Source organism: Salmo trutta, chromosome 30 (genome assembly GCF_901001165.1).
Source record: "Salmo trutta chromosome 30, fSalTru1.1, whole genome shotgun sequence".
In the NCBI taxonomy this organism is placed as follows: domain Eukaryota; kingdom Metazoa; phylum Chordata; class Actinopteri; order Salmoniformes; family Salmonidae; genus Salmo; species Salmo trutta.
In genome coordinates, this window is record NC_042986.1 from 12,392,967 (window position 1) to 12,418,591 (window position 25,625).

The 25,625-nt window shown below is 41.7% G+C and overlaps 1 protein-coding gene and 1 long non-coding RNA gene across 3 annotated transcripts in view; one reads left to right on the forward strand and one right to left on the reverse strand.

The window, feature by feature from the left end:
- Positions 1-1,835: 1,835 nt before the first annotated feature.
- On the reverse strand, positions 1,836-25,536 carry LOC115167977 (uncharacterized). The gene is made up of 2 exons (XR_003870602.1): positions 25,392-25,536; positions 1,836-2,724 (listed from the first exon to the last, which is right to left on the reverse strand). It is a non-coding gene; the product is annotated as an uncharacterized LOC115167977 (long non-coding RNA).
- Positions 23,779-25,625, forward strand: part of LOC115167975 (membrane-associated guanylate kinase, WW and PDZ domain-containing protein 3) — a 192,016-nt gene continuing 190,169 nt past the window's right edge. Inside the window, exon 1 of one of the 2 annotated variants that reach the window (XM_029722779.1) lies at positions 23,779-25,207. In XM_029722779.1, coding sequence (XP_029578639.1) covers positions 24,901-25,207 — 307 coding nt within the window. In that variant the 5' untranslated portion in view covers positions 23,779-24,900. The remainder of the gene's footprint in view (positions 25,208-25,625) is intronic. The other variant, XM_029722778.1, reaches the window with a different exon arrangement.

A 25,625-nucleotide genomic window follows, 5' to 3' on the forward strand; every position in this document is an offset into this window, starting at 1 on the left:
TTTTGTAGAAAATGACTCAAGTGAAAGTCACCCAGTAAAATACTACTTGAGTAAAAGTATTTGTGTTTAAATATACTTGAGTATCTAAAGTATAAATCATATCAAATTGCTCATACATTTATTTTAATTTTACGGATAGCCAGGTGCACACTCGAACACTCAGACATAATTTACAAACGAAGCATATGTGTTTAGTGAGTCTGCCAGATCAGAGGCAGTAGGGATGTTCTCTTGATAAGTGTGTGAATTTGACCATTTTCCAGTCCTGCTAAGCATTCAAAATATAATGAGTACTTTTGAGTGTCAGGGAAATGTACTTTTCACTCCATACATTTATTTGATTTAGAAATGCAGTAAAGTAAAAGTTGTTCAATATCAATAGTAAAGTACAGATGCCCCCAAAAAATGACTTAAGTAGTACTTTAAAGTATTTTTACTTAAGTACTTTACACCACTGGAACAGAGTAAATGGGCATTTTAACGTCAGATTTAGCAGGTGGTAACTTGTGGAATAGACACAGGCTGGAATGCGGTTTTAACCAATCAGCGTCCAGGATTAGACCCACCTGTTGTATAAGGTCTGATATACCATGGCTTTCAGCATTTTGGCCTCAAACCACCCAGTTTGTTAAATGATGGTAGACAGACTGGTTCATATCTTCTGTTCGAATTAACTCTACCACAGTGTTTGTACATAATACATTGTGTGTGCATATGGGATTGTTAAATATTGTTTTTTTATTTTAACTTCAAAAACAAACTTGGTTTTTGAGCATCAAACTGCATTCTTCAATCTAAATTTGTTAAAAAAAGAAGAAAATATCCTCCTACCATTGTGACGAGAGATTAGTTTCATTTCATTGGAGGCAAAATGTATTAGTGCTTACGTTCCCACCAGATATTTGAATCACTAGTATTACAGTACTATTTTAAAAAGATGTCATGGGCTAGCCATGGTGAATACAATATTGAGCGTTCATATAAGATAACTGGTTCCCGTGTTTAACTCAAAACACATGAGCAGATTTTATTCTAAGTAAGGGTTTGACATCTTTCAATTTGATTTACACGAGTGGTTAGATTTTATCTCCTGTGAACGTAGCTTTTTATTTGGTATTTGTGCACCTCTGCTTCTGTTTTAGGAGGCTTTGCACTTTCAGTAGTACCAAAAAAATTGCTTTTTACCCAAGGTATTTTGAATGTATTATTATTAATTTTTTTTTCATAACACTAGTGCCGGCCTGAACTGTGCTGACTTGGATAATTTCCATTCCTGCTGTCCTTTCCAGCACTGTTCCAGTAACTATGGTTTATGTGTAACTTGTCCTGCTCATCTTGGCTTGGTTCGGCTCAGCTCAGTAGTGTGAAAGTTTTGCGGTTACTTTTAAGCCTGAGTCATGACAAATGTTATCTAGATATTCCTGTTCTTGATCCAGTCGGTCGAGCAAGGACTTATTCCATTTCCGCATGACTGGGTGTGTTATGAAAATGGTGGTTTGTGCCTCTCTTTAGGATTTTAGATGTGTGTGAGTGATGGAGACAATGTGACGAGTTTGTTTTGAAATGTCTTGACTGACAACAGCAACACTACAGTACAACTATAAATGTCACCTCCACGTGGTCCAAACTGCTGGTTTGTTAACATCATGGTCAATGACAAGCAATTTTATGAACAAAATCAACAGCGTAGAGGGAGTGAAGTACACTTAAAGGCCAATTGTACGTAGCGTGATCAGTGACTTCAAGACTTCAACTGTATGACCACAATACATGCCTCATTACTACAGTTCAATGCACAAGAGTGATACTCACCCAATTATAAACCAGTAAACGTATTATGAAGATCTGTATTTTTTATTCTGTACCTTTGACAATAAAGTGGTGATTTATAATGACTTGCCTGCTTTCATGACAAGATGACATCAAGAACGCTTATTATATCTGTACAATTTCAAAAAGAATTCACTACTGATGGACCAAACATGTGAGGTGAGGGATGGTGACAATAACATTAGTAGAATGTTTTTCTTCCTGACATCCATTTTGTGCTGAAAGTCTCACTCATCCAAAAATCCCCAGTGTGGTTGTACAACATTTTGTGCAATCTTACAATAAGGCTATAGGTTGCATTCGCCATACAATACTTACACACCCTTATGTTAAATCATTTACAACGTTTCATCTCGGTTTAATAAAATCTCTCTGGATGTTGATACCACAGTACAGTACACATGAACCTAGAATCAACTACAGCCATGCTTCGTAAGGGACCAAATCCTTGCTTTCAGGGGCAGACTGGGACCAGAAATCAGCCCTGGCGTTTAACACACCAGGCCATTTATTTTCGAGGCCCCCCTCACTGGCCAATTTCTAGCTTATCGGCAGATAATTGCCAGATCATGATAATTTTGAACAAAAAAAAGTTAACATGCTCACTGAGCTAAAAATGGACCAGCCATCTGGCATATGCCAGAAATGCCAGATGGCCAGTCTGCCTCTGCTTGCTTTTAGCCTCTTCATGAATGTGATGCTTTAGGCTAGATATTTAGAGGAGCACACCTGCCCTCTTGGTGTAGTCAAAGATGTCTATGCCCTTTGGGATGTAGATGTCTAGTGTCAGCCAGGAATGTGTAGGACTCCAGAAGCTTGATGATGGCTGAGAACACAGGCCGGTCTTTGAAGCTCCACATCCAGCAGAACTTCATCAGGTCATACCTGAGAGATCTGAATAGCACAGAAGGAGAGAGCCCAATGATATTAAATAGGTGGCCACAACATGGAGGCGTTACACAGCTAGTAACAGGCTTTACTTGGCTGTGGAGTGATTGACTATACATTATTTTCGTTTAATGAGAATATTATACACTGTTTATTATTATAGATTGTTTTTGGCCAGGGATGGACAGGTTTACAGGGGTTCTCAACTAAAACTGGTCACCCTAAATGTTAACTTATTGGTGAAGTACATTTGCAAAATTACTTTAATCAGATATGCACAAAGTAACAGTTACCCAATGTGATCAATTTATATAGACATAGATTCAAAAGACCATCTGAGGGTGAGAGAAAAACAGCTATCAAGCATTTTAATATTACAAAAAGCAACAAAGGCATGTAGAAATATTTTGCCAGTTAATAAAACAAGCATCTATGTATATTCTAGGCTACGGGGGCAGATTCCCAAACACAGATTAAGTCCCAACGCTCACACATCGCTTCTGTCTGGTTGGACGCTTCATCATCCTCTCTGGAACCTGCCATTTGAGAGGGACATTAGCTGTCATTTTGGCACCTCCGACTTGTCATTTTGGCCTGCTGCCATCTTCTTTGCCACCGAAAACAGTGATCTCTCTGAAAAGTGCTGGAGTGGATCCAAGGACTCCGAATCCCTCTGGAGAGCAGGGAAATGTATTTCATCTTATTTAAATCAGTGAATGACCGGAATCAAATGTCTGAAATTAAATTGACCAATTATTTCTCTGTGAACCTTGTAATTAAATATATCTGAAAAATGTAATAATGAATTATTTACATAATATTGTGAATAGAAATATTCAACATAGTTGATTAGTAAGAGCACTGCTGAGTACGATTTCCAATGTATTTGTTACAGCTAAGTTGTTACAGCTAAGTTGACTTTTGAAGTCCCGGCCATTCCTCAAGGTCCATAGGTAATGCAGGAGGTTGCCAGGACTACAGAACCAGGTACATGGGTAGTGGCTGGTACTGGCACCACAGCATCTGGACCAGGTGGAGGTGTTTACACACTGTCCCATGGAAAAGGATCCCGCCCACAAACTCTTTTGCCTCAGGCTGATTTAAGCCATTTGAAAGGAGATACAGTATACTGCACGTAAGAGATTGGATATCCACTTAACTTGTTTTTCTATTTAATGCAGTGGGATGAGAAATTCCCTCTAAGAGGACAATTCCAAAATTGATTGTTTTTACCTGCGAGGTACTCACAAAGCTATTCCATACCTCAAACTTTCTTGGGGCAAACTCTCCAAAAAGATGCAACTATTTTCCACGCACACACAGCCTCTGCGCGCTGTACAGTACAAGCGCATACCCCTGAGTGTCTTGACCACCACAGCAGTAGATATGTCCTCTCCAGAGTGTGCTTCTGCAGATTGGTCCATAGTGGCCCGTCTGCTAGAACTCCAGCCCCCCCAGAGAACAGTCTTCTGGGATCTTCCATGGACCAACTGGGCTAATGGGGACACACTCTGACCTGCTGGATTTAATGCAGTAGAGTGCTAAGCATTTGTGACAGCATGCATTTTAATTTCAACTTAAAAAGTTATTTATTGAGGTTGATCTTATAATGTTCTGTACTATGCCCTTCTACACTATATATACAAAAGTATGTGGACACCCCTTCAAATTAGTGGATTTGGCTATTTCAGCCACACCCATTGCTGACTGGGCTATACAATCAAACACACAGCCATTCATTCTCCTGGCCTTACTGAAGAGATCAAATCAAATCAAATGTTATTTGTCACATGAGCCAAATACAACAGGTGTAGACCTTACAGTGAAATGCTTACTTACAAGCCCTTAACCAACAATGCAGTTAAGAAAATACCCCAAAAAAGATAGAGATAAGAATAACAAATAATTAAAGAGCGGCAGTAAATAACAATAGCAGGACTATATACAATGGGTACCGGTACAAAATCTGGGTTTGGCGGATGCCAGGAGAACACTGCCTGGCTCAATGCATAGTGCGAACTGTAAAGTTTGGTGGCTGTTTTTTTATGGTTCGGGCTAGGCCCATTAGTTCCAGTGAAGGAAAATCTTAACGCTACAGCATACAATGACATTCTACACGATTCTATGGTTCCAACTTTGTTGCAACAGTTTGGTGTGGAAGAACTTGACTGGCCTGCACAGAGCCCTGACCTCAACCTCATCAATCACCTTTGAGATGAATTGGAATGCAGACTGCGAGCCTGGCCTAATCGCCCAACATCAGTGCCCGACCTCAATAATGCTTGTGGCTGAATGGAAGCAAGGCCCCGCAGCAATGTTCCAACATCTAGTGGAAAGCCTTCCCAGAAGAGTGTAGGCTGATATAGCAGCAAAGAGGGGACTAACATATTAATGCCCATGATTTTGGAATGAGATGTTCGACGAGCAGGTATCACATACTTTTGGTCATGTAGTGTTTGTGCCTGCCTAGGCAGTAGAGGTTAGTCATGGTTAACAAAAGTGTACAGTAATGCAGAGTGATGATAAGAGCAGATTGCATAAAAATAAAAATCTGAAGCACAGTGGGGACTTCACTTAAATCTGCACAAAAAGCTTATCTCTCTCAAATTTCATGCACAAATTTGTTTACATCCGTTAGTGAGCATTTCTGCTTTGCCAAGATAATCCATCCACCTGACAGGTGTGTCATATCAAGAAGCTGATTAAACAGCATGATCATTACACAGGTGCACCTTGTGCTGTGGACCATAAAAGGCCGCTCTAAAATGGGCAGTTGTCACACAACACAATGCCACAGATATCTCAAGTTGAGGGAGCGTGCAATTGGCATGCTGACTGCAGGAATCTCCGCCGGAGCTGTTGCCAGAGAATTAAATGTCAATTTCTCAACCTTAACCCGCCTCCAACGTCATTTTAGTGAATTTGGCAGTACGTCCAATCGGCCTCACAACCGCAGACTCCGTGTATGGCGCCGTGTCAGTGAGTGGTTTTGATAAAATAATTGATATGTTTAAAGATAATGATTAAATAATTCTACCCTGAAACGTAACTAATTAGTAAATAGTTGTTCATGTAGCAGTATAATGAATAATTAAAGTATTAAACATAAGTCCAACTAGGTTGGACTGGGAGGGAGATAAATGTGTGTGTGTGTGTGCCGAATAAAATACCGAGAACAATTAACACTGTGTTTGGCTCGACTTGGCTAGAACTCTGAGAAACTTATGATAGGACAGGGAGTACTTCTCAAGGTTCCTCTAATCTCGGGGGAATGGAACGGACAGCGCTGGGTAGTGATACACAGTGGTGAGAACTCTAGAGAAGCACAAAACTCACCTACTGTTCGCGTGTATGTATGTGCGTAGGATATCTAGTGTTTGTGTGGATGTATGTGCGTAGGTAGGAAGTGAACTATAAAATGGATGTCTTTGTATAATGAACTTCAGAGTACCCTCGTGAATAAACATTTTGACTATTGTAAGCTGGGACTCTCGTCTGTTTCATTCAACCAGAATCTTACAAACTCTGGGTTGCAGACTGAGTAGATTCATTTAAGTTAATGAACATTGATAACAAAATTCACATAACAGGTTTGCTGATTTCAACATTGTGAACCATGATGGCGGTGTGGTTACGGTATGGGCAGGCACAAGCTACAGACAATGACCACAATTGCATTATATCGATGGTAATTTGAATGCACATGTAACAGTGTAGGTTCCGTCCCTCGCCTCGCCCCAACCCGGGCTCGAACCAGGGACCCTTGCACACATCAACAACTGACACCCCACGAAGCATCGTTACCCATCGCGCCACAAAAGCCGCGGCCCTTGCAACGCAAGGGGAAACCCTACTTCAAGTCTCAGAGCGAGTGACGTCACTGATTGAAACGCTATTAGCACACACCACCGCTAACTAACTAGCCATTTCACATCGGTTACACACAGATACCATGATGAGATCCTGAGGCCTACTGTCGTGCCATTCATCCGCTGCCATCACCTCATGTTTCAGCATGATAATTCACAGTCCCATTTCGCAATGGTCTGTACACAATTCCTGGAAGCTGAAAAGCTGGAAGACTAACAATTGCATGTCTGTATTCCCAGTCATGTGAAATCCATAGATTAGGGCAGTGGCAGAAAAAGTACTCAATTGTCATACTTGAGTAAAGGTAAAGATACCTTAATAGAAAACGGCTCAAGTAAAAGTCACCCAGTACAATACAACCGGAGTAAAAGTAAAAGTATTTGGTTTTAAATATACTTAAGTATCAAAAGTAAAAGTATTAATAACGTCAAATTCCTTATCTTATGTAAACCAGAAAGCACAATTTTTCTTGTTAAAAAAAAAATCTATTTACGGATAGCCAGGGGCACATTCCAACACTGAGGCATAATTTGTCTGCCAGCTCAGAGGGATGACCAGGGATGTTCTCTTGATAAGTGTGTGAATTGGACCATTTTCCAGTGAAAATGTAATTTTGTGTGTCAGGGAAAATGTGTGGAGTAAAAAGTACATTATTTTCTTTAGATATGTAGTGAAGTAAAAGTAGGCAAAAATATAAATAGTAAAGAAAAGTACAGATACCCCAAATAACGAGTTAAGTAGTACTTTAAAGTTGTTTTTACTGAAGTACTTTACGCAACTGGATTAGGGCCTAATGAATTTATTTCAATTGACTGATTTCCTTATATGAACTGTAACTCTGTAAAATCTTTTAAATTGTTGAATGTTGTGTTTATATTTTTGTTCAGTGTAGGGGGAGTCTCGGATGGTTGAGGGGCAACTCGAGGGAACTGTGGGGGGGATCTTGGATGGTTGGTGGCCTGGCAGTTGGGAGCTTGTTCTGTGGTTTGGGTCCCCGATTTGACTTGGTGGGAGATTTGTTGATGTGCCCTTGGGCGGGGCGCTTGACCCTGGTTGCTCCTGCGATTGCTCTGGATGGGAGTGTCTGCAAGATGACAATGTAATGTTAATGTTACGCGGATTCCATGCAGGTAGATTGTATGTTTCTTCAACTGAACCACACCACAGCCAGGGGGAACACAACAGCCAGGTCAATGTAACAATTATACATTCCACAGAGCTGAATGGCACACCTAAACTTTAATCTTAGACTGTGTGTCAGTTTACATAAGGACAAGGCAACATAAAGCTTACAACAGAGAGGGTCTGAGGCATTGTTGCATCAAGTGGCTACCCGGACTATTTGCACTGTGTGCCCCCCCAACCCCTCTTTTTACGCTGCTGCTACTCTCTGTTTATCATATATGCATAGTCACTTTAACTATACATTCATGTGCATAGTACCTCAATTGGGCCGACCAACCAGTGCTCCCACACATTGGCTAACCCGGCTATCTGCATTGCGACAAACCGTTTACTCCAAACGGAAAACGTTTTGTAACGAAAACGAGAGTTTGTGGACAAATTAACGTAGGTCCCGTTCTGTTTGCTTCCATCTGATTCTTAAACGGTTAACTGTCCAGTTGCAAGACGTAATGAATAGACCCCGGGTGTTGGCCATCGTGTCATTATCTACATGAATTACTCTTCCCAATAGTGCCACTATCAAATGCCTCGGTCTGGAACAACAAACCGTCTTCACTGTTACTTACCAAGTAAAACTGTACAGTTATTAGTGATGGGAATTCCGGCTCTTTTCCTCACCAAAAAGAGCCTGCTCTTTAGGCTCCCAAACGGCTCTTTAAAAAAAATGTTTTGTATTTTTTCAAGTCAGTTTGCGATAGTTTGACTATGATTGGTGTTAAAACAACTCGAATTAAATTATTAAATGAAATCATACTCTACCTTGACCACAATGTATTTAAAAATGCATTGGTTTGTTATGAAAAATAATGCTATTAAGCATTTGCATTTAAAGTATAACTTTTTAATGTATATAAACACGTGTGCTGGCTCCACCACTATCACTAGCAGGCCCGCTAGTTTCTCGAAGCGCCGCTACAATTAGCTTCACAGTTGAGTGCGCATATGCCGGTGTAGGTTGTGCGTAGAACCGGCTTTATGTGAGATTTTGTTTTGACAAATTCTACACTGTGCACTGTGTCTACATTATTAAAATGCATCCAAATGCTACTGTGCTTCCGACTCATTTTCCAGCTGTAGTTTTCACAGCTGTCCTTCCTCTCTCTCCTCGGCTGCTAAGTGTGTGACTGAGTTGGCTCGGCCCTCCCTCACGCATCGTTGGTTCATTGGTTGACACTGCGTGTCTGATTGACAGGAACAACAGGTGAGGCTGTTAGTCTGAGCAGACAGACAGAACGAATGTACGCTTGAGCATTTAGGCCTATATTATAGTATTTCTTTTTTCGTTCTTTGAATTCGTTAATTCTATTCATTTAAATCTTTTGATGATTCATATCTTATTTTTTTATTTTTTTTTATGAATAGATTCGGCTCTTCTGATATGCGAGCCGGCTCCTAACAGTTATTAGAGGGAACTTACCAGGGATAATCAGGACAGCAGGAATTGAAAGGAGTAGGCCTACCGGTCTGTAACCTCTCCAGTGGCCATAGGCAAATATCAACAACTTTATGAAAATACCCATTTTGTGACGTGGAATGTCCTTCTGGCTGAACGGGGGATGACCATGGAGGAGAACGCAGCAAATTGACTGACTTAATTATTAACACAGGAACATTTTTAAATGAATGACTGATTATAATTGTATAGAAAATATTAAGATAACTAATATTGAGGGGAAAATAATGTAATTGTCAAGAACATCGCGTAATGCTCGAATTTAAAAGATATCTACCTTTTACGCACAAGCATTTTAGGCTTTAGTTGTGCGTGTCCTCCGTTCAGGTACCTTTTACGCACTAGCATTTTAGTTTTTTTTTGTTCGTGTCCTCTGTTCAGGTGTTCCCCACACACATGTCCATTGAGAGAGCTCCTATTAGAAGTGGAAGTCCGTGGATGGTTGAATGTAGGCCTATAATTCGCCAGCAGATGGAGACATTTGACAAATAATGTATTTCTTATCAATTTTACAACCATTTCTCATTTGGATTTGCGTCAATAAAAAAATATTTTAAATGTATACAATCGCCTATTTTATTAATTGTATTATATAGGCTATAAGTTAAGCAAGGATTTAACTGGTATCTACAAATTATTAAAATTACACTTCATACCAATCCAGCCATAAAGCAAAGGGATGTTTCTTTCAGACAATTCCTGAGAGAAATACCAATATCTGGTATTGACAATGGCAAAACATTTTTGTGAGGGTTCCTCAAATAATTTCTGTATATTGCAATTTCAGGCATTTCAGGATACACCTCTGTCTGTGTGTGTGGGGGGCAACATGTGGCCATGATGAGAGCCAGGTTGTGGGGTGGAGATGTATTTTAGGTAATGGTCCACTTGTGGAGAACTAAAAGCTGTAAATGGCACAGAAAGACATCTCTGGATTATCCATCCTCTGCCTCCAATTACCAAGAGCAGCACCTGTCTGCAACACTGCATACTAACTAACCACCCAGACCCAGAGTAGACAAATCTATTATTCTACCATGCACATAGAGAGCTACACTCCCTCTAGAACTGAAGACCTCCCATATCACAGACCAATATTCATTTTAGCATGTCAATCTTGGTGGGGCAAAAAAAAGGGGGGATGCATGCCAGCAAAGCCACTACACAACACTAAACAATACATTAATTGCACTATAATGGTGACAAACGGTGCCCACAAACTGTTAGGGCCTACATAAAGCTGTCCCAACAGCAGTTCCAACATTTTACCATGAATACACCTGGCTATCAGCAGAGCCTTGTCTGCCAGCGAAACTGTTCATTCAGCCTCATTTAATGCCTTTTAAAAAAACATAGCTGATATGGCTGACTTGCTTAAACAAATCTGGATGAGATGTACAAACTATGGCCTAAGGGGACGACTAGCGGATAAGAGGCAATCCATAATTTCGATTAAGACATTAATGAGCGAGCTTGGACGGACGTAGTCAATACAACTATTTGTTTAGCACCTGAAATGTACAGCGAGAGAATTCAGAAGAAGGGGAGTTCTTACAGTGTTGTCATTGTACACCAAGTCAGAACCGTAGGATAAATAAAGGGGGCATATAAGCTCTTACAATATTCAATGATTACATTTCTCTAAAGCAGGTTATAGGCTACATGTGCACCACAAAGTCAGAAAAGAGGCAAAATTAAGAGGGGTAAATAGACCAAATTATTAGGGTGAGGCACATGGGCTACTAACAGCTTACTACACAACATACACTTACTATTACTTTCTCAGCTACAGTATACATATCTCACTGGCATATTACATAATTTATGCAGCAGCATACAAGACATTTTTGGACTCACCTTGTTGTGCTGTGCTCACTTGAACAGGAAGGTGGCACCGCGGTCCTTCGTGAGCAAATTTTGTCATCAAAGTCTAGCATTCTCTGGATTTATAGTGCTTTCATAAACTGGGAACTCTGAAAAAAACAAGAGGCCAGATTTACAATTCCGAGTTGGATGACCGTTCAAAACTTATTTTCCCAGTCGGAGCTCGTTTATTCTCGACTTCCCAGTTGTCTTGAACTCACTGAAGACAAGTTTTTGCAGTTCCGAGTTAACAGTTGTTTTGAGCGCGGCACAAATCATGCTCATTGACAGCATGACCAATGTTGAATGTTTATCATTTTAAACTTTTTAAGAACCCCTTAATCCCAAATTTGGGACCACACAGCCACTGATTATTTCCAAACCACTCTTTGTTGAATTTGCTATTTCCAACTTGTTGTGTAATGTTTATGTCCAATGGCTGATGAGCACCGATATGTTTTATATATCATTTCCCTTCATTATTTCTCTTCATATGACAAGGATTGAAAAGGATTTGCCAGTAGATTGTCGACTTGATTCATGATGACTGCTAGCTAAGATTTTTAAAGTATGATGTTGACATGAGGCCTCCTTACTGTCCCTAGAATTTCTAAGCAAACAGCTGGAGGCAGGGCTTTCTCCTATAGAGCTCAATTTTTATGGAATGGTCTGCCTATCCATGTGAGAGACGCAGACTCGGCCTCGACCTTTAAGTCTTTATTGAAGACTCATCTCTTCAGTAGGTCCTATGATAGAGTGTAGCCTGGCCCAGGGGTGTGAAGGTGAACGGAAAGGCACTGGAGCGATGAACCGCCCTTGCTGTTGCTGCCTGGCCGGTTCCCCTCTCTCACTGGGATTCTCTGCCTCTAACCGGAAGTCACTGGCTTACTGGTGCTCTTCCATGCTGTCCCTAGGAGGGGTGCCTCACTTGAGTGGGTTGAGTCACTGACGTGATCTTCCTGTCCGGGTTGGCCGCCCCTCGGGTTCGTGCCGCGGGGGAGATCTTCATGGGCTATACTCGGCCTTGTCTCAGGGTAGTAGGTTGGTGTTTGAAGATATCCCTCTAGTGGTGTGGGGGCTGTGCTTTGGCAAATTGGGTGGGGTTAAATTCACACAGGACACCGGATAAAACAGGAGAAATACTCCAGATATAACAGACTGACCCTAGCCCCCCGACAAATAAACTATTGCAGTATAAATACTGGAGGCTGAGACAGGAGGGGTCGGGAGACACTGTGGCCCAGTCCGACGATACCCCCGGACAGGGCCAAACAGGCAGGATGTAAGTATGCTCACTCTAATTCTCTCTCTTTTTATCTCTTTCTCTCTCTCCTTCTCTCTCTCTCTTTCTCTCGGAGGACCTGGGCCCTAGGACCATGCCTCAGGACTACCTGGCCCGATGACTCCTTGCTGTCCCCAGTCCACCTGGTCATGCTGCTGCGCCAGATTCAACTGTTCTGCCTGCGGCTATGGAACCCTGACCTGTTCACTGGATGTGCTACCTTTGGGCCGGACCTGCTGTTTTGGACTCTCTCTCTACCGCACCTGCTGTCTCTAACTCTGAATGATCGGCTATGAAAAGCCAACTGACATTTACTCCTGAGGTGCTGACTTGTTGCACCCTCTACAAACACTGTGATTATTATTATCTGATCCTGCTGGTCATCAATTAACGTTTGAACATCTTGGCCATGTTCTGTTATAATCTCCACCCAGCACAGCCCTGAATGACAGGTCGCCACTGCATGTAGGCCATCTATAGGCCTACTCTGTAGCTTCATGACAACATTGATAATCACCACAACTAAATGTTTTCAACCACTGTGAATCAGTTTGTAAAATATCGGAGCCCTATGACCATGAATATTAGGCGAAGTGGTCTTCCCTAATGAAGTCAAACCAATCCATAACCATTCGCAACCTCTGGCCGCAGGAAAACAGCTGATCCAACCAAGAAGTAACTGTGAGTTTGAAATGTTTGTGAGACTGCGCTTGGAGTTGGAGAATGTGTAAAAGAAAAATGCAGATAAACGCTAAAACAAACAGACCACGAATTGTCTATGCATAGGAGGAGTAAATAGCATTGTTATTCTGCCCTACATGGCATCAAGAACACAGGTCATACTCAAAGTCCATGAATGGGAATTAATGGATGAGAATGAGCACATAAAATTGCTGACGGCAATCTTTGTCACATGGTTTGGGCTGCATCTGGAACCAGGGGTGCAACTTTGGTTTTATAAGTGTGGGGGACATAACCTGGCGGGGTCCTCCCTCAGATTTTTGGGGACATATAAAGCTAATTTCCTCCATTTCTACTAAGGCTGTACCAGACAAAAAAAAACCTTGGTTGAAAAAGAGTAGTCTTTTCTTTCGACCAATTGATTGGTCTAAATTTTTAAAGATGTATTTTCAATATATAGACACACCCTATGTGTTTTAATAAAATCAACTATGTATTTAACTTGTCTGACGCTTTTAAGCACGCTGTATGATTAAATAATTAAGACACAACTGACTCGAAGGAGCCAAAGATTTGTTCCCGACCCTCCTTCTCCTGCTGCTGCTGGGCTTCACAGTTACTCTCCAGAAGTTACCGGTAATAGGCTACACCAGCAGACAGCAACCTTTCCCATTTGGAGTGCCAATTTATCTTACAATTTCTAACAATCTGTGTGCCAGTTATGATTTTCGTGGAACAGTTTCATTTCATTTATACTGAACAAAAATATAAATGCAACATGCAACAATTTCAACGATTTTACAGCGTTACAGTTCATATAAGGCAATCAGTCAATTGAAATACATTAATTAGGCCTTAATCTATGGATTTCACATGACTGGGCAGGGGCACAGCCATGGGTGGGCCACTGGGGTGCCAGGCCCAGCAAAGCAGAATGAGTTTTTCCCCACAAAAGGCTTTTTTACAGACAGAAATACTCCTCAGTTTCATCAGCTGTTCAGGTGGCAGGTCTCAGATGATCCCGAAAGTGGAAAAGCCGGATGTGGAGGTCCTGGGCTGGCGTGGTTACACATGGTCTGCGTATAACCACATGAGGCCGGTTGAATGTACTGTCAAATTCTCTAAAACGGATATTTCCAAACTTGGCATACCCCCAACTTGCTGGTGGGGGTATGCCAAATAAAAATGTGATTCACATTTTCAAACAGTCCATTTTGATTTTTCAATGGGGCTATACATTTGGGTGATGTTTTTTTCTTGCCTGAGTAGCCTCGTTTCACCGGCAAAAATAAAATGAAACCATGTAGTGTTCAGCGAAATAACAACATAATGTCAAATACAGGTAGTCTAGTCAAATAATTAACATCTAATAACATTAACCATTACTCTCTCGCGGGAATTCCACTAACGGTCTGTATATAGCCAAACGTAGCTGCTGCTCATTCTGTTTGCTAGAAACATCTATAAATGGTTAAAAAAATGAAAGCCGTTTCTATAGAGACACATACCAGCTCTACTGGTAGTAAAGGAAAGGGGGATAACTAGTCAGTTGTACAACTCAGTGCATTCAACTGAAATGTGTACTGCTACTACCAGCAGTACTACACCTGCACCTGTCGACAACACAAGTTGTTCTGCTTCCATGAGCACATCCAATGCTAGCATCAGTAATTCTACATTTATTGCTAGCCCAGCTAGCATGAACACTGGCAGCCAAAGAGCTCGGGAAAGCATTGAACAACAGACAGGGATGTTGGACCATCGAAGAGGTGCAAATATGATGAGAACTAGATTGATTTGGGGCGTCAGTGTCTGTGTATTGGAGATGAGAAATAGAGTCAATCGCAGGACACCGAACTGAGTAAAACATACGTATTTACTCTAGAAAAAAAGCTCATCACACAAAATCCACGCAGGGATAAAACAATAACGACAAACACAACTAACATGACCAACAGTAAAACAATAACGCACAAAACATCATGATAACCAGAGGGTTTAAATAGGGAAATAATCATAACGAAATGGGAACCAGGTGTGAACAATCAATCATAACAAATGGACAAAGAAACATGGATCGGTGGCAGCTAGAAAGCCGGTGACGATGACCGGCGTGTTAAAGTTGCGTTAATTCGATTCTGGTATCAGAACAAAATAGTCAGCACATAGTAACTTCTGATTTATTTGTACTTTAATTAATGCAAACACGTGTATGGTAAATATGTCGTTCGTATACGGTCTCGCTGTTACACCTCGCAGGGCAGACAGAGAAGAGAGCGTCTCATCCTATTGTTCTCTCTTATATACTCTGACAGTGATAGTTCCTGCTCAATGCTGGCCTGTCAGAGGGAGGAGGAGCGTGGTTTAAACTTGCTCATCCTATCGTCGGCGTGCAGGCTGGTCCCAGCCTCGTGACGCACTTCCTGTCGCCGGGTGTAGTTCTTGTCTTCAGCAGTTGACTTATCCGTAGTTTATATACTTAATATTGTAGCATAGCTTCCCCAGTATATTATATAAGTTATGCAAACAAATAGCCAGTTCAACCCTAACAGGCGAACGCTGCCCGAACAAGGAGAGGCACCAACTTCGGCGGAAGTTGTGACATGGGGTTATATTGGGAGTAGTGCCTTTCCTCAGTACTATCTCACAACTCGATTGAAACCTTCACTCTTGCGCAGACATTTAGAAACAAAACATGCCAATTTTAAAAATAAGCCACGGGAGTTTTTTGAGCGAAAGTTAAGACGACTTTTGAGTAGTAAGACATGTATAAATGCAACAGTTACCATTAATAAGAAGGGGCTAGAAGCGTCTTATATGGTGAGCTACTGAGTGGCTAGGACAGACAAGCCCCATACTATTGTGGAGGACTTAATTATTCCTGCTGCCGCGGATATGGCTGGGGGAAAAGGCCCAAAAAAACTATACAGACAATGACTTCATCAAACAACACTGTTTCAGTGACATTGCAGGAGATGTTTTGAAGCAATTACTGCTTCTCATACAAGCCAGTGAATTCTACGCATTACAGCTGGATGAGTCAACAGAAGTGTTGGGCCTGGCACAGCTCCTGGTATATGTCCGTTACGTTTATGGGGGGGTCAATTTTTTAAAGACATCCTCTTCTGCGAACCACTGGAAACCAGGGCAACAGGAGAGGATATTTTTTAAGTACTGGACAGCTTTGTGACATCAAATGGACTTTGGTGGTCAAGATGTGTTGGTATCTGTACTGATGGCGCAAAAGCCATGACAAGGAGACCTAGTGGAGTGGTAACTTACGTGCAAGCAGAGTATCCTGCCTTTGCAAATCGCGCTGTTAAGACACTGATGGCCTTTGCAACCAGGTACCTATGTGAGAGTGGATTCTCGGCCCTCACTAGCATGAAAACTAAATACAGGCACAGACTGTGTGTGGAAAATGATTTAAGACTGAGACTCTCTCCAATACAATTTTTGGAAGGGATAAGAAGTGATCAGGTATTTTATGACGTTTCCACTGGATCAGAGCATTACATTTTCCCCTTTAATGCCGAGTGGTTATCGAATGGGAGAGAGCTGGAAATATTGTACAAATACGTTGCGGAACTATTGTCATTCTCAAATTATTCTAAAAACAGACTTAGTTTACTTACTGTTTGAGGTGAAGGAAATGTACTTTGAGAAGTTCCACTGCTCATTAGCGGTGGTGAGTTAAGACAATCAGAAATACTATCAGACATTCCCAAATGGGCACATTCATAGGCCTACATTTGTGCCCAGGCCAGGTAAACTAGTCCTACTTCAGTATGCGTAATCAGGTGCGCGTCCTTAACAGGAATGTTTCAAACAAAAGACAAATAAATTGGCAAAACTCGTAAATGGAATGAAAAAAAAAAAAGTTGAGTTCTGCAAAACACGTCCACTCCGACAATGAGAATGGTAAATGACAGTAATAATAATATATTGAATGCATTAACAGAAATGATCGTAACCAAACAAACATCGTAGATTAGAAATTCTGGGAATTAACGGTAAATGTAGGCTAATACTAGTGATATATGTAATGGGGAATTGATAGACACAGCAGACAATGCACACAATGAAGTTATGAAACAATGAATGCCCTCGAAATGGCTCCTCAATGGATTTCACCACGGCCTCCTCAATGGATTAGTCCACTCAGACAGGCGCAAATCAGACAGGCATCTCGCGTGCCATGAAAAAAAATATCTATTTGCATCTACTTCACTGCGCCACTTGGGAGTCTTAATCTTGTGCACCGTTAATCTTGTAATAAATCAAATCGAGTGATGCATAACTTGACATTTCTGCCATCAAATGTGACACTGTGGGAGGATAACCAACCTTCAGATTTATTTCTTAGCCGATATAAATGCTAGGTTACACAGTTTGTTCTAATAACAGTCTCCAGTATCAACATTTCCAAGCAAACAAAAACAGGGAGAATCTGTACACATACTGAGATAAAATAACATATTCCTGACCAGAATTCAGCCAGCCTTCACAAGATCATAACATATGCAAATACATCCCCTTTTGTGCTGTACACCTCCAGCAGAGGAATTATATTTCTGAGTGCATGATATTCAGTTTCACTGGCATAGAGAATGTTCTATGGAGGGTCTTAAACTGCAGTCATTTGTCTGACATTATATGAACATGACTGGGCATTCAACCATATCTTTATACATTCATCATCATCAATAGTGTCTCCCAGTGTAAGGGCCGACGCCGGAAAGGAGAAGCAGGTACGGGGAGTCAGACATTTATTCGGGAACAGACAAGGAAACAAGACAGGAACAGCGTCGGAACATGGGTAACATGGACATGAGACAATTAATCCTGAACCAGGGAACAAGAGCTTGGGAACAGACAGATATATGGAAGGTAACGACACAAGTAACTGAGTCCACGTGAGTCCAATGATCGCTGATGTGCGTGACGGGGGGAAGGCAGGTGTGCGTACTGATGGGGGCTTGAGTGCGTAATGCTGGGGATCCTGGTGCCCTCGAGCGCCAGGGGGAGGAAGAGCGGGAGCAGGCGTGACACCCAGGTCTTCCTAACATTTTTGTTTGACGTGTTTTGTGTCATCGGTAAAAGCCTCTATCAACCCTTGATACAGTTTGGAAATGAACTTTGGAGGTTTGTCAGACTGCCTTAAAATAGTTTCAATATTTGAAGCTTCTGGCTTGTCCAGTGTTTTCTGCACAGAGATAAAGTGTTGTATCTGCAAAAGTTCACCTCAGCGCCATCACAGATTGGTCTCCCCCTGGTTGCCTGACCCTGCTGAGACCCCTGTCATCATCTGATCCTACTCAGATGAGGCATGACAAATAACTACCTTGGTGTACATACATTAGTATTATCCAAGAATAGAATCAATGGTTCAATAATTGAAATGACCATCACTCCTAGATCTCAGACTGTAGCCTACCCATCAACTCAACTGATTGTTATAATAATATATAGTGAAAAATTTGCCTGAGCTCAGTGGACTGGTCTTCCCTGGCTGTCTGATCCTGCTGGGACACCTGTCACCATCTGATCCTGCTAAGACATGATGAGTATAGTGTTGTGTACTGAATGTGCACCATGACAGTGTAGCCTGTAGAGCTGTTTATACCATGTCAGTGTGAAAAGTAGTGAATTAGGTAGGGAAACGGACAGATCAATAACGTTACATTGCTATACTGAATAATAAAAACTCACATTGCGCTAAAAAAAACGTAAGAATATTGGTCTTCAATCGTTTGGCCTTTGGTTTCATCCTTTGATTCAGGTCAAGTGTGATTGAGGCAAAAGTATAGCTAAAGTTAGTGAGCTAACTGGGTCATTCCAAAATCGGAGGACATTTTCTTTCCCACCCATGAAATTTCAAAAAATCCATGCCCAAAATACAAAAACATGCACTTGTTGTTTAAATTATACTTGTCCTGAGACAAAATGTAAATATCTTTGTAGAACAAAAGTGGTTCCAAAATTATTTAAAATACGAAATAGCTCTCGAGCACCCCCTAAAACGGCATTTTTCTCTTGTCCCCTATTCTTGATGACCAAATTGCACATCAAATATAACAGTTAAAATACGTTTTAAATGTACTTTTTTTGGTATGATTTTGTTGATATGTCTCTTGTAATTGTTAAAACAATTTGTTTAATTATCAACATATTTAAAATTATATAAATTATGCACTGAAGTTGTGTCCCACAACATGCACTCAGCCCTGTTACCGAAACCTATTTATCCTGGCAGAGGAAGAGAAAAAACAGTGAGTCACATGACGTCATCAAGCCATTTGCTAACACCATGGGTAGACCAAAGATAAGTCCTCTCTTCTATTTTTCCAATCTTTTCAGCCTTGACTGAGTGTCACTCATTATCAGAATAAGACAAAATAATTTCAGAGTTTTCTGTTTTTATTTATATAACTAAGTTTGTCTTTGACCTTGACAGTAATGCTACATTCCACAGCTAGCATCAATTCCTGAGAAAAAGCTAACATTAGCATTGATTTACAACCCTGTTACTATAATTCCAGTAAGAGTGGTGCACTACATTAACAGGGTTGTATCTCCTTCAGTTCACTCTGCAGGTGAAATAGTTAAGTGACAATATATTTATGCTTAAGTTATTTTAGGCAACGTGATGTTGGGGGGGAAGAAGCTCAGTAGCTGAGGAAGTACGTAACAAGTACGCACATTGAAAGAGAGAGAGTGACAGACAAGTCATTGCAGAAATAGTCATCAGCAAAATCCTGAAGAAGTACAGGTTGTACAGGTTGATTGGCAGAGGAGGTTTTTGGATTTTCAAGGACGAGGTGGACAAAACTAGCAAATGAAAATGTCTACAGGTACCAGAGGAAGAAACACGAGGGGATTGTTGCCACACTGAGATCAACGGTGAGATGATTATTTTTATGTGACGATGTCAGCAGGAACTTGAAAAAAGCAAACGGTGACAAAAGAAAAGAAGAAAATGCAGAAAAGTGGATTCAATAAAGAACCTCCATTTGAAGTTCCTGGATGAGCATACCAACCTCCGTCTACCATACTCACTGTTCTGCACACTTTGCCTCTACTGGGTTGTGCATCCAACATTGGCAGATCGTGACACATGCATGTGCAAACAACATGAAAATCTAGGCTTTATTGCCAAAAAGCTTCACCAGATGCACATCATCGACATATCCAATGTGGAGAGCCTGACGCATGCCGTCACGTGACCCCACAAGCAAGCAATGCATGTATGGGGAATGTGAGCAATGCAGCAATAATACCTGTGCACTCAAAAGCCACTACAGAGACACCGATCGCATCTCCTACCTTCAGTGGGCCACTGTGGACAAAGAGCACAAAAATGATCCTGAAGCAGCCTCAAAGATCCCTATGAAAAAATTATTTGAATGCCCCCAAGAAGAGCTGGTGGTAACTTGTAAAGTTTTGCTCCAGAAGTTCATGCGCCATCTCTATAACATCAGACAGAAATATGCTTTCTCACGGGCCCTGAAGCTGAACCTCCCTGCAAATGAATGTGCAGTCCATATTGACTTCTCTGAGAACTACGGCTGCAAGTACAGCGCTCAAGTACAAGCTGTTCATTTTGGTGCATCACACCAACAGGCCACTTTGCACACTGGGGTTTACTACATGGAGGGGGCGTCTGCCCCTACCTCCTTCTGCACTGTATCGGCATCCAGGCTGAAGGGACTACCTGCCATATGGCAACACCTGGACCCCATCCTGAGAGAAATCAGAGAGAGATGACCAGATGTGACAACCATCAAAAAAAAATTGCAACGGTTCTTGAACACAGTACAAGCAGCGTGGTAATTTTGACCTCTTTTGTACTGACATTTTCAAGAATGGTTTTACAAGAGGAACTTGGAACTACTTTGAAGCCAGTCATGGCAAAGGTGCCCCAGATGGTGTGGGTGGCACATTGAAGAGGAGGGTCAACAGGCTTGTCAGCAAAGGAGTTGATATCCCCACAGCATTGTCCCTGTACCAAGCTCTGAGTGAGGGACAATCGAAGGTGAAATTGTTTTACATCCAGGAGCAAACTGTGGAGGATGGAGTGAAAGAAATGCCAGCTGACCTTCCAGCCGTATCGTCCACAATGAGGCTCCACCAGGTGGTCACTCTTTCACCTGGGAAAATTCTCTACCGCAACGTCAGCTGCATGTGTTCTGCAACAGGGAATCTGGAGTGTGATTGCCAAAAAACAAAGTGCTTCAGCTTTAATTCCACAGATGAACACACAGAAGACCCCATACACAGCACACCCGAAGAAGTGCAGTGGCACAGTCCAGAGGTTGTGGGGGAATGCTGTGCCCTGGTGTACAACCACACCATTTGGCCGTTGAGGGATGATCTCTTTTCGTATCCCTTTGAGGATGTGCTGACCCTCATTCCTCCCCCAGAGAACTTTACCTCACGCCACATGGCCATCGCAAGTGAGGTATGGAATACTCTGGCCAGGCACTAAAATTAAATCTGAACATTATAACACCAGCTTTCTAAAATATTGATCAGTTCATGACTATTTTTGATATGCTCATTCATTTTAATGCCAGGTTGTCGGCCTACTGTAATATGACTATTTGTTATGTTTGTCCATTGAATATTTGATCAGATCCAGTTTGTGGTCTTGTTGACATGTTTATTTTTTTAATCATTCCTACTCATCCTGTTGATCCTTCTTCGAAATGATATATACAATATTATTAAACAACATTCCTGTGGTCCTGGGTATTTATTTGTCACATTTATGTCATGATCTACAATCAAAAGTAATGTAATCCATTCAACCCTGTTACTTTGCGCAACCCTGTTACCATATCATTTATATTAAAATAATCTTAAGTGATTTTCTCAGCCCACGAGGGTTTAACCTATTATCCTTTTAATAGTTTGAATGTTTATATGCATAACGTATTTGAGCAAATCTGTGAAAATAAATACTGAAATTAGTACACTGGGGACGTGACACTGGTCACGTCCCCAGTGAAAGTTGTGCACCGGTCTGGAACTATAGCTCTATCGAGGGATTTTCAGACTGCCTAGATACGATTGTTACACCAGATAATGTGATTAACCAAAGATTTTTGGTATCCATACTTACAGGTTTGACTATTCAAAATGTCACCAGAGATTTTAACTAACCTGGTAGACTATAGGGAATATTTTTGTTCTAGATTCAGCCAAACATGTCTTCTAAAATGTCTGTGTCCAGTTGCAGGTGATGCATTTGAATTTAGAAAATGCTTGGTTAAAATAAAAAATGTTGCTCTATGAAGTAAATCCGCCATTTTGTCTATTTAAAATATAATTTCTCTCATTAATTAAGGCGGGTCCACCCCAAAGTGCCACGTCATGATGACACGGCTATCTCATGCTGGGAACTTGGAAATCTCCGACATCCAACTTCGGTGCATTCAAGACAACTGGGAAATCAGGGAGAAAAAACGAGCACCGATTACAAAAAAATCATTTTGAACAGTAGTAAACTCTGGCATTTTTCTAGAGCTCCGACTTTCCGACTTGAAGATCATTGACATCATGATTTGACCTTGTTTTTTTCCAGAGTTCCCAATTGTCTTGAAAGCACCACCAATCAATAAATAGACAAGATGGCGGTGTACACATTGTTGGATTACTTAATGGAGCAAAAAATATTTAATTTTAATAATGGTGCATTTTCTAAATTAAAATGCACCATCTGCAACTGGACACTTCCATTTTAGAAGATATACGTTTGGCCGAATCGAGAATGAAGATGGTATCGCCAATACCAGGTTAGTTGAAAAATCTGACGTTTTGTTTTGGCAAACCTGTAACTCCCAGTAATGAATACAGGTCATCTTTGGTTAAATCCCATTATTACTGCAGTGCTAGCTAGCTGTAATTTATGCTTTCAGTACTAGATTAATTCTCTGATCCTTTTATTGTGGGTGGACAACATGCCAGTTCATGCTGCAAGAGCTCTCATAGGCTGGAGGACATCATCCAGAAGTTGACATAATTACTGTGTAAGTCTATGGAAGGGGGTGAGAACCTAGAGCCTCCTAGGTTTTGTATTGAAGTCAATGTACCCAGAGGAGGACGGAAGCTAGCTGTCCTCCGGCTACACCATGGTGCTACCCAGAGTGCTGTTGAGGCTACTGTAGACCTTCCATGCAAAATAGTGTATTTGAATCCATTATTTGGTGACATGGGTATAGTTTTATCTAAAAAGGATAACTTTTTTAATGTTTTACCATTTACATTTTTATGAAATTAGCTGAAGGTGGTCCTCCCCTTCCTCCTCTGAAGAGCCTCTACTGCTCTGTGTCTACACATTCTCAGGACCTACAAGTTAATTTAACCACAAGATGGCACAGTCACGTAAGAGTTGACACACTGGACATCCTCCCCTCAATAAATGACTCGCGAAAATACTTGGCCCTACAGTATGCTATGAAATGTATACAAATTGACTTGTAATTGCACTGTCCTGGTTCCAGTTAACAACCTACTAATTACAATTGTTACGACTATTTTATAGTTACATAGCACTATGGTGGCAATTTAATTGACAGCGTCTGTAATCTACAAGAATATAATATTGTAGCAATATTTCGTCTACTAGTGGGCACGCTCGATTTACTCAGCCTGTGCGCCGGGTCCCAAAACGTACCCAACGCGTGTGACTGGGAACGAAGTCCACCCAGAAAGCTTGACGAGCTAAATCAAGCGAAGCGGGTCCATTGAAACCAGGGTTTGCGCAGAAGCCCCGCCCAACCATTTCCATTGGTTGATTTGCATTGTTTTACTCTGTTCCCACCACCTGATTGGAGGCAAACCCAAGCAGTCATTGGTGCCTGGATGGGCTTTCCTTCAAGAAATCAACACCGTGAAAACAAGCAAAAAAAAGTTATTCGTCATTTATCGTTCTATGCTTGGTTCCATAGACTCCTGCGCCTAAGTCTCCCCTGTTCTGTGAGCCACCGGGCTGAATCTGACACGATACCACATGGGGCGTCAACTGACGAGACGGCGCTCTCTGAGCTGGGCTTACGAGGGTTGAAGAATAGTGAGCAAGTTGCCAGCAGAGTAGGCTACACTACCCGAGTTCTGCGAATACATTCGCTGCTGATGCCAGGTATGTTGTTCCGTTTCCAAGGACTGCGTCGCTGAAGTCACCGGCGGAGGAGGTAAAACAAGTGCGCGGAAGTAAGTTGGCCCCTGGCGAATTTAGGATGAAGAATTGTCAACATTTAGGCAACAGTTGTTTATGCTCAATAATTCAACGACATAGCTAGTTGTTCGGGGATATTTAAATCAATCAAATTGATACGTCGACTGAGTCAAGTGGACAGTCTGAGTAGTCAATGCTATAGGCTCAACGACGGATCGATCCAAAATCGAGTTATTGGCTATTGTCCGTAATAGGCTATTATAAAACAGTTTCAGACCGATTCACTGTACGTAAACAGTAGGCTACTCATTCAGAAGTAGAGCTTCATTGCCCAGCTACCCAAGAATTTAGCGCGAGGGACAACATCAGTATCCCCGCGATCGATCCAGCCTTCTGCGACAACGCTGACGCAGATAGTCTTGCACTACAGTCTACTATTGTATCGCAGACAGGTGATGTTCCCACAATTCGGGATGTTCATACGGATAATGCTTTGAAATGACATTTGCTCAATGAATGGAATGGAATACAAAAACACTAGTGAGCAGATTGCCTCATCTCAGCATCTCTGTGCAATAGTCACATCTGCGTCTTAAAAAGAACTGCTTGTCTCGTCTCTCAAACAACCACACAGTCTGGGACTCTAAAGACTTACAAGAGGGATTAAACATGTCCAAAACGCTTAAGAAGAAGAAGCACTGGTCCGGTAAGGTCCAGGAGTGCGCGGTATCATGGGGGAATGCCGAGGAGTTCGGCTCGGTTGTGGACGTACAAGGGGGAGCAGAGCTGGGAGAATTCCCATACCTGGGACAGGTGATTACGGAGGCAATGGTCTGTCACGTCGGGAGGTTACCGAACAGCGGGGACGTGCTTCTGGAAGTGAACGGCACCCCTGTCAGCGGCCTGACCAACCGAGACACCCTCGCTGTCATCCGCCACTTTCGGGAGCCCATCCGTATCAAGACAGTCAAACCAGGTATGTCTAGTGCTCTTATTACCGTTCAGAGGTTTTGCAGCCTAGGCCTACTCTCCAAATGTATGCATTTGACCATGATGTGTTTCGTAATATGGCGTACTTGTCATATTATGGTAACCTTGGTCTGGTCTGTGAAAAATCTAATTGACTCGTGACAACGTGCATTCTTCTAGTTAACTCTTACCTGCCCAAATGTCCACTCAGATAATCACATTCAGAAGACTTGAATTGTTGTCTTGCCCGCACACACACCATGTTGTCCTTTAGGTGTAATCCTATTGTCCCAGGGCAGTTAATGGTCTGGGTCATAGCTGTGGGTTAACTGGGACTGCACACGATCCCGGATTGGATTGGAATGGAATAAATAGTCAAGCTTGTAAATGGGCTGCATCTTCCGCCTCCAGGAGGGAGGATCAGG